The sequence below is a fragment of the Dendrobates tinctorius genome, unplaced genomic scaffold (genome assembly GCF_039654945.1).
Source record: "Dendrobates tinctorius isolate UK_male_01 unplaced genomic scaffold, ASM3965494v1 ptg000250l, whole genome shotgun sequence".
NCBI classification, from domain to species: Eukaryota; Metazoa; Chordata; class Amphibia; order Anura; family Dendrobatidae; genus Dendrobates; species Dendrobates tinctorius.
In genome coordinates this window covers 48,202,349-48,214,904 of record NW_027361917.1, presented here as the reverse complement: position 1 = coordinate 48,214,904, position 12,556 = coordinate 48,202,349, and the positions used below count along the sequence as shown (strand labels likewise).

The 12,556-nt window shown below is 41.9% G+C and overlaps 1 protein-coding gene across 1 annotated transcript in view; it reads right to left on the bottom strand.

The window, feature by feature from the left end:
- ADGB (androglobin) overlaps positions 1 to 12,556 on the bottom strand; it is a 463,044-nt gene that overhangs the window by 364,077 nt on the left and 86,411 nt on the right. Inside the window, exon 7 of the mRNA XM_073557676.1 lies at positions 3,040 to 3,126. Within this exon, the coding sequence (XP_073413777.1) occupies positions 3,040 to 3,126 (87 nt within the window). The remainder of the gene's footprint in view (positions 1 to 3,039; positions 3,127 to 12,556) is intronic.

Here is a 12,556-nt window from a genome sequence, read left to right as displayed (position 1 = left end):
TGGAAGAAGGTCCTGTGGACTGATGAAACAAAGATTGAGTTGTTTGGTCATACAAAAAGGCGTTATGCATGGAGGCTAAAAAACACAGCATTCCAAGAAAAACACTTGCTACCCACAGTAAAATTTGGTGGAGGTTCCATCATGCTTTGGGGCTGTGTGGCCAATGCCGGCACCGGGAATCTTGTTAAAGTTGAGGGTCGCATGGATTCAACTCAGTATCAGCAGATTCTTGACAATAATGTGCAAGAATCAGTGACAAAGTTGAAGTTACGCAGGGGATGGATATTTCAGCAAGACAATGATCCAAAACACCGCTCCAAATCTACTCAGGCATTCATGCAGAGGAACAATTACAATGTTCTGGAATGGCTATCCCAGTCCCCAGACCTGAATATCATTGAACATCTGTGGGATGATTTGAAGCGGGCTGTCCATGCTCGGCGACCATCAAACTTAACTGAACTGGAATTGTTTTGTAAACAGGAATGGTCACAAATACCTTCATCCAGGATCCAGGAACTCATTAATAGCTACAGGAAGCGACTAGAGGCTGTTATTTTTGCAAAAGGAGGATCTACGAAATATTAATGTCACTTTTATGTTGAGGTGCCCATACTTTTGCACCGGTCAAATTTTGTTAAAATGCAGATTGCACATTTTCTGTTAGTACAATAAACCTCATTTGAATCCAGAAATATAACTGAGTCCATCAGTTATTAGATATATGAAACTGAAATAGCTGTTGCAAAAACCAAAATTGTTATAAAGAAAAAAGGTTAACATTAATAGGGGTGCCCAAAATTTAACATATGACTGTATATGTCTCCATTGTATTGTGAGGTAGATCATGAGTAAGACTGTTTAGTTGAAACGCGTAGATCGTTCCTACTGGTGTGCTCGGTGTTTGCTATGCACATTTTTTTTTAAAGCACTTATATATTTTCAAGTTGTCCAATAAAATTTTATTAAGCTGTAGCCGCCTTTGTCCTGAGCTGGATCACAGTTTTTTTTTTTTTTTCTTTTCCTTCTCCAATTAAATTGAATGGGTGAAAAATGCAAGTAAATCCGCTGCAAAAACGAATGTAGCAATAATGCATATATTTAACGCAGTGTTTTTCCAGCCATCACTTGGTTTTTGGTGCAGGAAAAACACTACTTGTGTTAGGCGCCAGGAATTTTCCACCGCACGAGATAGATTCCCAAGCCTAGTCTGATGCTGGTATGACTGCTCAGCACAGACTCTGACCCCAGCACCTTGCCCAGGATCATACTGCACATGTACTTGCTGTTGGCTCTCCAGCTAAGCCTATGGTGACTACTGGTTTACACATGCAGAGTTGCACTCTGGAGCCTAAGTCCAGATTTCATCCTACTGAGCATGACCGGGATGTGGCACCTTCTCATTAGTGCTTGGACATCACCTGCTCTGGTTATGTGGGAGCTTCTGATTGGTCCACAGGCAAGGTCCTGTCTGTCTGGACTTGAGCTGTATGTATAAAAGGTCCTCTGGAGCACATGCCTGTGCGCTAGTATCATGTGTGTTTGATGGCTACTTTACCACCCTGTGTGCTGCTAATAGCTCTGCGAGTCTTGGTCTAGACAGGCAATGTAGGGTGGGAACTCCCGCTTGAACTTAGCATCTGCACCTGGCGTCCTAAGGCGTGTGTGCTAAAACACACCATATATCAGAGCAGGGTCAACCACCACCTTAGTCTTTCCTGGGGGGTTAAGTTATTGGGACCCCAATTAGTATTTTTCTATACACCTGTGCAGTCGAACAGGTTATAGTTTTTTTGCTTTGCTTCATAATACCGCTCTGTGGTGTAACAGAGCTTGTTACTTTGCGCTCTGTGCACACTGAGTGACATTTAACTCAGTGTGCTTTAAGTGTTTTCTCGCAGCCTTGCTCCACCATTGTGCTAGCTGCGGTTTCTCCATCACCGCACGGTGGACTCCGGGTTGCGAATGCACCTTATTATAATTTCTTATTGGGTGCGTTCTGCCAATCCTAACAACTTGTGAACATACCTTAAGGCTTTCTGATATTTTTACCAGCTAACATGTCTGTCTACAACAGCTAGATATGACGGTAAAGTCAGACCTTAGAAAGTCAGGTATCTAGTTATCCCATCGATACAATGGGCTCGAGTCATGGGCTTCCACTATCTCTGGTTGTCTCAATTGACACTAACCATGCATGTGACCCCAGAACTGTATTCTACCATCTGCTCTTTATGGGGATCCCGTCTACACAGATAAGCATATCTAAGCAAATGGATGGCCGAAGCCTGATTCCCTTGTTCTCAGTAGATAAAAGGCACCACCAGAAATGTCTGAAGAGAAACAATAGATGGGTCGACCGCGCTGCTGATGGAGATCCGTAAGAATGGTACAGATAGATCGGGCATTTCTGAACTCACCGATACCGAATATGTGCATATTTACATTTTTTTATTGTTTCATTTTGAATGGGACAATAGGGGGTGACTTGAAGTTTTAGATATTATTTTTTAAATATATTTTTTAAAACTTTTTTTTACTTTTTAATTTTTTCAGTATTTCACTTAGGAGACTTGAAGCTGCGATCTGCCGATCACTTGTGCTACACATTGCAGGGCTGTGGCCTGCTATCTGTAACATAAATCATCATCTCCTATGAACGACGGCCACGGCAGATGTATAACAGCAATGTCAGACTGGGGAGCAAATATTACATTATCCTTATTCTCAAATGTACGTATTCTTCTATATAATAACAGTTTGTATATGAATTCTGAGATGCTGCCTTGGTCTTTACATAGTAAGACAAGTATACTGTGCAAACTACTGCTCGTGTGAGGGGCCCTCCAGGGGATTTTCCTGTTCTCCTGTGGGCCAGTCCTAGCCTGTATGCCCAAAGAATATTTATTTGGCATATTTCTTGTCCAATATAGAGTATGGTTGTATTTGTCATATCATTTCCCAACATTTTAGTGTGTACTGTTGGCAGAGCTATTAATGTAATCTTATGGTAGAGAAAAAGCATGCACATTCACTTACTGCAGTGGTATAACCTCTGGTAGCCATCCAGTTAGTGCATGCAGAACAGTAAACTCTCCAAGCTCCAGCTTTGCAAATCCATTGGTACTTTGAAAAAAAAAAAAAAGTATGATTTAGAATGCAACTACATTCGTACTCGGTATATATCATAGAGATGTGTCAGTCTTGTTACATTGTAGTTACATTAATTGTACTATTCCTAATCCAGCCACTTAAATTAAATAGAAAGAAAGAAAAAGGTTTGGACATGCGAATAATGGGTGACGTCTCCTTTATTCATATTCCTCACCAATCGTTATACCGATGCCTCTACCTTGTGTCATTCCTTACACTGGTTACCCATCCATTCCAGAATTCAATATAAACTTAATACCCTCACCCACAAAGCCCTCCATGGCTCAGCACCACCATACATCTCCTCCCTCGTCTCAGCCTACCACCCTACCCGTGCCCTCCGTTCTGCTAATGACCTGAGGTTAACATCCTCAATAATCAGAACCTCCCACTTCCCTCTCCAAGATTTTTCACGTGCTGCGCCAATTCTTTGGAATGCACTACCCAGGTTAATATGATTAATCCCCACAGTTTTAAACGAGTCCTAAAAATGCATTTGTTCAGACTGGCCTATCGCCTCAACACATTAACCTAAATATCCCTGTGTGGCTCATTCAAATATTTTTTACCATAACCAGGTTCCTCGCATCATGTTCTCACATGTTTTATGCATTTAATAGCCCTCTGTGTCTGTACTGTTACATATTTAGATTCCTAAACTATGGCTGGTCTGAACAATAAAAGCAATTGTTACCATCCACCTTTCCTGTCTCCCCTTTTCCTTATAGATTGTAAGCTTGCGAGCAGGGCCCTCTTTCCTCTTGGTATCTGTTTTGATCTATTTGTTTATTGTTATGCTTTAATGTCTATTGTCTGTAGAAATAAAATTATTATTATTAATCCAAGTAGACACGAAGGTGATACTACAGAAGTAGCACGGGTGAGACTGAAATCAATGAGGAAAATGTTGGAAGGAGAACAGATCAGTAAGAATTTAATTTTATTGTATACATGCTCAGTAACAAGGTGACCACAAATACTGTAGCTGACAATGTTTTTCACTTTAGGTCCCCAGTTACAGTTAGCAACAAACTACAGCGGAAACTGACATTCTAGCTAAGGACGGACTTAGATGGTGCCCAGTGCAAGATTATTTAGGTGCCAGACACCCCTGGTCCTTAACCTTTTGGATTACGACAACAGAAGTATATTGTATATAGTTTTTTGTAATGGTCTCAATTAAGTTAAAATGAAAAATTAAGTGACATAGCAAATAGTTCTCCTATTTTCCATAGTCTTTATATGCTGCTCCTTTTCGGACCCATACATTTTACATATTTACAGAATACAAAGCAAACCGTGGACACATTAATTCTGTAGTTATACTTGTTCAATCTGTCAAGAATCTTGATTTTCTTTAAAATGAAGATCTCTCCAGCTCCGGATCATCTAAGGACTGTTTCTCCTACTCAGTACAATTTAGTAATAATTCTCCCATATGTGCTTTTTCTCTCTTGTTCATTCAGGATCAACACTCCCACCCAGGTATCATCTCTGACCTCAAAGGTATCCACCCATTAAAAGATATCACCTCACCCTATCTATTGAAGAAATCATATACCTCTCCTTCTGTAGGTTTAAACCCACTTAGGTATCAACTCTCCCTTCTCACTCCAAGTGTTGACCCCAAGGTGCCATGTTCTCCCCTCCCCAGACACAATATCTACCTTTTGAGTATTACAGGTGTCACTTCTCCCTCCTCTCCCAGGTATAAATTCACCTACTTTCCTTAGATATTATTTCTCCAGCCAAAACCTGCCCTAGCCCTAGTACCATTTTCCCTAAGGTACCATCTCTCTGACCAAAATCATCTGTCAATGTGCACAAATATTATCCATCCGTTATCATCACTCCCGTTCCTCCAGTATCATCTACACAATATCATTTGACACTGAGTATTATCTCTTCCCTAATATCAACTCTTTACAATCCCATGTAACATTTTTCCTCAGCTGTTTAAAGTGTCTTTCCACTGCTCTTTTTCCTATATCTCTCTTTATTAAACCCTCCAGTATCACCCCACCCGGTATCATCTCACTCCTCCAGTATCATCCCACCTGGTATCATCTCACTCCTCCAGTATCATCCCACCCGGTAGTATAATTTCACTCCTCCAGTATCATCCCACCCGGTATCATCTCACTCCTCCAGTATCACCCCACCCGGTAGTATCATCTCACTCCTCCAGTATCATCCCACCCGGTATCATCTCACTCCTCCAGTATCATCCCACCCGGTAGTATCATTTCACTCCTCCAGTATCATCCCACCCGGTATCATCTCACTCCTCCAGTATCATCTCACTCCTCCAGTATCATCCCACCCAGTATCATCTCACTCCTCCAGTATCAGCCCACCCTGTATCATCCCACCTGGTATCATTCCACACTGTATCATCTCACGCCTCCAGTATCATCCCACCCGGTATCATCTCACTCCTCCAGTATCAGCCCACCCTGTATCATCCCACCCGGTAGTATCATTTCACTCCTCCAGTATCATCTCACCTGGTATCATCTCACTCCTCCAGTATCATCTCACTCCTCCAGTATCATCCCACCCGGTATCATCTCACTCCTCCAGTATCAGCCCACCCTGTATCATCCCACCTGGTATCATTCCACACTGTATCATCTCACGCCTCCAGTATCATCCCACCCGGTATCATCTCACTCCTCCAGTATCAGCCCACCCTGTATCATCCCACCTGGTATCATCCCACCCTGTATCATCTCACGCCTCCAGTATCAACACGGCCCATCCCTGAGTCTAATCTTTTCCATATCTCGTGTCATCATCTGTGTACCCGTCCTTTATTGTCCTCTCCTCTATTGTAGTATCTACCCCCCCCAGCAGGAATATTTGTTCCTACCAATACTATCTCCATCTCATTATCTTCCCACAAGGATGCTTACTTAGATACAATTCTGTAATGCATTGAAGGAAAATAAACAGTGATCCCCACTAATACCTCCGCAATCCAAGGGAAAAACACAAATTAACAAACATTGTCAAATTTAAGCAGCAGAGTCAATGAGATCTCTATGGGGGAGGCTGGGGGAAAAAGAGAGGCTATTAATGCTGCTTATATAGCAAACTACTCTCTTGTATATTGCTCTTTTAGCTTAACACCTGTACACTGACCGTGGGTGAATAGCTGACAATGCAGTTGTCAAGAGAACTATAATCTCCAAGGCAACTGTAATGTTTTCTCCGCACGGTGGATGTGATAATATTTAAGATCTAGTCAATGTAATGCATTTTTCAATAGGGCCAAAAAAAGAAGTGTTGATTCAATATTGACTACTACAGTTTGATCTTGATAATCATGTCATCACCAAACAAGAAATGAGATATTTTACATTTTGTAAAAGAAAACCCAAAACGCTCTTTACACCTCTCCCCTTTATTCTGCTTATCTTGAACATTACATCATGCATGTCATTCAAGTCTACTCCAGTTCAGTTTTTTTGTGTTTCTTTAGTATTTTTGTATTCAGTACAAATAGGGTGTGGCCTCCTTTCTACTGAGCTGTTTACTTCACTTATAGTCCCTCTTAAGCTGGGTGTCCGTTTGGAACCCAGAGACTCTGCCACTATTCACACTAGGTAGGTTTTACAGTTAGTGTAGTTACTGTCTCAAATGGGTACACCTTGCCGTGGTGGGACAGCTTTATACTTTTTTGATCAAAATAGTGTTTACCAAGTACCATATGTTATTTAATGCACTTGCTTTTTTACTTATTTATTTTCATTAGGGTATATACACACATTGTTTTTTCCTTTGGTTTTGCTTATCCTGAACATTGCCTGAACATTGCCTCTCCTGAACTATACAGATATTTTCGACCCATGATAAGATGACATCACTTAAATGTTGCGGGAATGCATTAATTTTCTCGGTGCAACGCCAACGTCTGGCCAGTCTCAGAGCATTGAAAAGGGAAATCTACTACTAAATACTAAAGTAGAATCTAACTGTTGGATGATTATTATTATTATTATTTGCTTATATCTACCCCTATTAATTAATTACAGTGCTGCACTCGATATTTAAAGCTGATTTCTAGAAGCCAAATATTTAGGAAACTTTCCCAGCCTAATTGTAAAATCAGCAATTTAATATTGTTATAATTATCGGGATATCCACATGACATATTAAATATACAGGCTAGGATCATACTGTACAATGACTAAGTGATCCCCTTACAATGATTATATTCAATGACAATTGGCGAAAACTCCTTATTGACTCCTTAACCCTTTCCTGACAGATCATGTATAGTTATCTCATATGTTGGGTCCGAGGGTATGATGGGGGCTCACAAGCCAAGCCCACATCTTTCACAGCAGATGATGGCTCAATTATTCAGCCATCATCAGCCTCTAACAGATCATTTACCTAACATCTAAGTGGCCATATCATGTAGATGATAACAGTTCTCTGAGATGTATTTTGGCTTGGCTTATTGGGATACTCTATCCCTGACTTTATCTTAATACAGTGGGTATGGAAAGTGTTTATAGACCCCTTTAAATGTTTCACTCTTTCTTTCATTGCAGCCATTTGGTAAATTCAAAAAAGTTCATTTTTTTCTCACTAATGTACACTCTACACCCCATCTTGACTGAAAAAAAACAAAAATGTAGAAATTTCTGCAATTTTATTTATTCAGACCCTTTGTCAGACACTCATATTTAAGTCACATGCTGTCCATTTCCTTGTGATTATCCTTGAGATGGTTCTACTCCTTCATTGGAGTCCAGCTGTCCCAGTTCATGGATTGGCTCTTGCGCCCCTATTGAAAGATATCCTGACCTACATAAAGGACACTAATGCCTTGTTGGGGATTATACAAAATTACACAAGGCAAACGGGGTTCCCTTTAGTTTCTATTGACGTAGAGGACCTCTACACGAGAATCCCTCAGAATTTGGGGGAGGGGGCAATCAGAGATATTAAATTCCATAAATTAGGATCAGGATTTTATTAATTTTGTTTGTAGGGGTGTTAACTTCATACTTACATGCATCCCGATGCATTGTTAAATGCGGCATTGGATAGAGTAAAGGGGGAAATCGTTGATAAAAAACACCGGTTAAGAAAAAAGATAAGAGGTTTACATTCTGCTTCCAATATGGCCCAATGGATAGTTATATACGATCTAAGATAAGAAAAAGCTGGCACATTTTGGAGCACGATAAAGAGCTGTCGGATATTGTTGCAAGGGGTCCTTTGGTTTCGTGCAGACGCAGCACGCGATTAAGGGACATTCTTGTCCAGAATTGTATCAAAAAGGAACATAGTGATTTGTTAGGTTCAGGAAGCCCTAAGGGTAATTATAAGTGTGGTCATTGTCCTTTTTGTCAATTTCTTAGCACAGATCGTTGCATTCAAATGGGGGCAGTAATTCATTTCTGAGTTCATTTCTTATAAGACGGACTTTGTAGTGTATGCTATTTTCTGTCCATGTAAAAAATTTTTTATAGGTAAAACAATACACCCCCTATATGTAAGATTTAGGGAACATTTCAAATCCATTCCCTCTGGTAAAGGGGTGCCCGTTTAATCATTCATATTAGAGATTGTCATGGGGGAGATCCTAATGTCTTGTCATTTGCGGGTCTAGAAGACGTTACCCTACCCCCCAAGGAGGAGATCTACACAAACTCCTTTTAAGATGGGAAGCCAGGTGGATCATGCACACTCGGGCAATGGAATGCACTGGCTTTAATGATAGAGTAGATATGTCTATTTTTCTGTAAATTTATAGTCATGCTCATTTGTTTCTATGTATATGATTTGTATTTTGTTTTTAAAGTTTTTATATGTATTTCATTGCACTAAGGTTCAGGGTTGCTGACGGAGGAGCATACCTGTGATCGGGTATTTCTCTCTCCGTCACATTCTCTGACCTATTTACCCGTAGAAGCACCACAGCGCGAAATGGCCGTCATCACCTGCACACTCCTTTTCCTATTCTCCCGGTGAAGATGTTTTAATCGTTACCAATAAAGTGTGGAACTTCAAGATTGGTGAGTGCTACCCATTCTGTTCTGTTTGGATACAAGACATATAAAAGCCCGCATAGAGTTTGCTAAAAAAAAAAAACACTTGAAGGACTCCCAGACTAAGAGAAATAAGATTCTCTGGTCTGATGAGACGAAGATAGAACTTTTTGGTGATAATTCTAAGCGGTATGTGTGGAGTAAACCAGGCACTGCTTATTACCTGCCCAATACAATCCCAACAGTGAAACATGGTGGTGGCAGCATCATGCTATGGGGGTGTTTTTCAGCTGCAGAAACAGGACGACTGGCTGCAATTGAAGGAAACATGAATGTGGCCAAGTACAGAGATATCCTGGATGAAAACCTCTTCCAGATTGCTCTGGACCTCAGACTTGGCCGAAGGTTCACCTTCCAACAAGACAATGACCCTAAGCACACAGCTAAAATAACAAAGGAGTGGCTTCAGAACATCTCTGTGACCATTCTTGACAGGCAAATCCAGAGCCCTGTCCTAAACCCAATTGAGCATCCCTGGAGAGACCTGAAAATGGCAGTCCACCAACGTTCACCATCAAACCTGATGGAACTGGAGAGGATCTGCAAGGAAGAATGGCAGAGGATCCCCAAATCCAGGTGTTAAAAACTTGTTGCATCATTCCCAAGAAGACTCATGGCTGTACTAGCTCAAAAGGGTGCTTCTACTCAATACTGAGCAAAGGGTCTGTATACTTATGACCATGTGATATTTCAGCTTTTCTTTTTTAATACATTTGCAAAAATTTCTACATTTCTATTTTTTCCAGTCAAGATGGGGTGCAAAGTGTACATTAATGGGAAAAAAAATGAACTTTTTTACATTTACCAAATGGCTGCAATGAAACAAAGAGTGAAAAATTTAAAGGGGTCTGAATACTTTCCGTACCCACTGTATATCAATTTATTTCTGTGTTGAAAACGTTCACTCATTGCTTTTTTTGTACGTGGTAACTTGTATCCCTGAATACAATCATGTTTGCACAGGCATGCTTGTTAACCCTTTATATCTTGAATTCTCTGTTTTTGACAGCTAATTAACTTAGTAGTTCATGTTCCATGTTATAGTCACAATAGTCAGAAATGTGTGCACATAGTGCTGAATAGTCAGTTCCAGCCGACCGATATCACACTCACAGAGACATGGTTGTTGTTTCTGCAGGCAGAAGTTCATTCGCGTCTGCTATGAGATCGAAAGGGAAGTGCTCAGTCGGTCAGACTTCGGCTGTGCACAATGTGACGCCAGGGCAGTGGCGCATAGGCAGGAGATCACTGTGTACAGTGTGATAGCAGGGCAGTGGCGCATAGGCAGGAGATCACTGTGTACAGTGTGATGGCAGGGCAGTGGCCCATAGGCAGAAGATCACTGTGTACAGTGTGATGCCAGGGCAGCGACGCATAGCCAGAAGATCAATGTGTACAGTGTGATGCCAGGGCAGCGGCGCATAGGCAGAAGATCACTGTGTACAGTGTGATGCCAGGGCAGGGGCGCATAGCCAGAAGATCACTGTGTACAGTGTGATGCCAGGGCAGCAGCGCATAGGCAGAAGATCACTGTGTACAGTGTGATGCCAGGGCAGCGGCGCATAGCCAGAAGATCAATGTGTACAGTGTGATACCAGGGCAGCGGCGCATAGGCAGAAGATCACTGTGTACAGTGTGATGGCAGGGCAGGGGCGCATAGCCAGAAGATCACTGTGTACAGTGTGATGGCAGGGCAGTGGCCCATAGGCAGAAGATCACTGTGTACAGTGTGATGCCAGGGCAGGGGCGCATAGCCAGAAGATCACTGTGTACAGTGTGATGGCAGGGCAGTGGCCCATAGGCAGAAGATCACTGTGTACAGTGTGATGGCAGGGCAGTGGCCCATAGGCAGAAGATCACTGTGTACAGTGTGATGCCAGGGCAGGGGCGCATAGCCAGAAGATCACTGTGTACAGTGTGATGCCAGGGCAGCAGCGCATAGGCAGAAGATCACTGTGTACAGTGTAATGCCAGGGCAGGGGCGCAAAGGCAGAAAATCACTGTGCACGCTCGAAGTCGCGGCTGTAGCCATTCATTTGTGTGATGCAGCAACGGCACTGGAGAGACAACAGTCACTCCTCTGTGAGCCCGGTATTTAGCTGGCGTGATTGGACTGTTCAGCACTAACTAATTTTAATGTGGCACAACAATATTAAAATGCCAATTTTATGATTATGCTTGGAATGTTTCCTAAACATTGGGGTTGTTAGAAATCAGCATTAAATGAGGACTGCAGCATTGTAATTAGTTAATAGGGTTACATCCTGCTGTCGTGTTCCCTTTAAATGGAATTTGTTACCAGAATAATGTACAATCTCAATCTGTCACCAGGTTTTTGCAGATTCCATCGATTGAATCACTTACTGTAGTTTTGATGAAAGCAGTGTTTGATAAAATCAGTGTTTTATCAGCAGGAGATTATCACTAAATGATTAGTAAACCTACTGCCATGCTGTACTTCATGTTTATGAGCTCTGCATAACACCGCCCCCATTACTGATTGGAAGCTTTCTGTCTATGCACAGTTTACACAAAAATCAGTGACGTGGGTTGCGTTATACATACCTCATATGAATAGACTTTCAGGATGGGGCATTAGGCACCAGTACACCTAAGGCCTGCGGTGGCCTGCATATACTTGCATATACCTGCAGGTTCTAGCACTGTATGTGGTCAATGGTGGAAACCGAGTAGTATACGCACTAAGTATAAGAAGGTAATTTATAGCAAAATGTGCGGAAATGTTTATTATAAACAATTTGGTCCTGGAGGAGATCATCCCCAGCCACGAGGCAGCGGCAGCTATCATCAGGTCTCATAGGAGCTGTGCCTGCACACAACCTGCTCAGGTGAGCACCTTCTTTTACTTTCCTTGCACCCAAAAGGGAATCTCCGGATGGTCTTATGTAATTTTGTTCCCCTATAGTTTTACTATCTTTTTTAAATATTGATGTAGAGCCTGCCATTTGGTTGGGCATCCAACAGTCTGACTACTCTAACTGCAAAGAACCGTTTCCTATGTGGCCGTTGTAATGACCTTTCAACCACATATAATGACTGTCTCAGATTCCCTAGCAAGGAATAAATCATGTGCCAGCCCTATGTAATTATACAAGAGAATGAGAGCGCCTCTGGGGTGCAATTTTTATTTTACCAAACATACTAAATTTTTCTAACTTCTCATTATAAGGCCGGGGTCACACTTGGGAGAAACTCGCACGAGTCTCTCGTCTCAATACCCAACACTGCCGCCGGCACTCGGACCGGAGCGCTCATCTGCATAGGAATACATGTAGCCGCACACTCTGGTCCGAGTGCCGGTGGCAGTGCCGGGT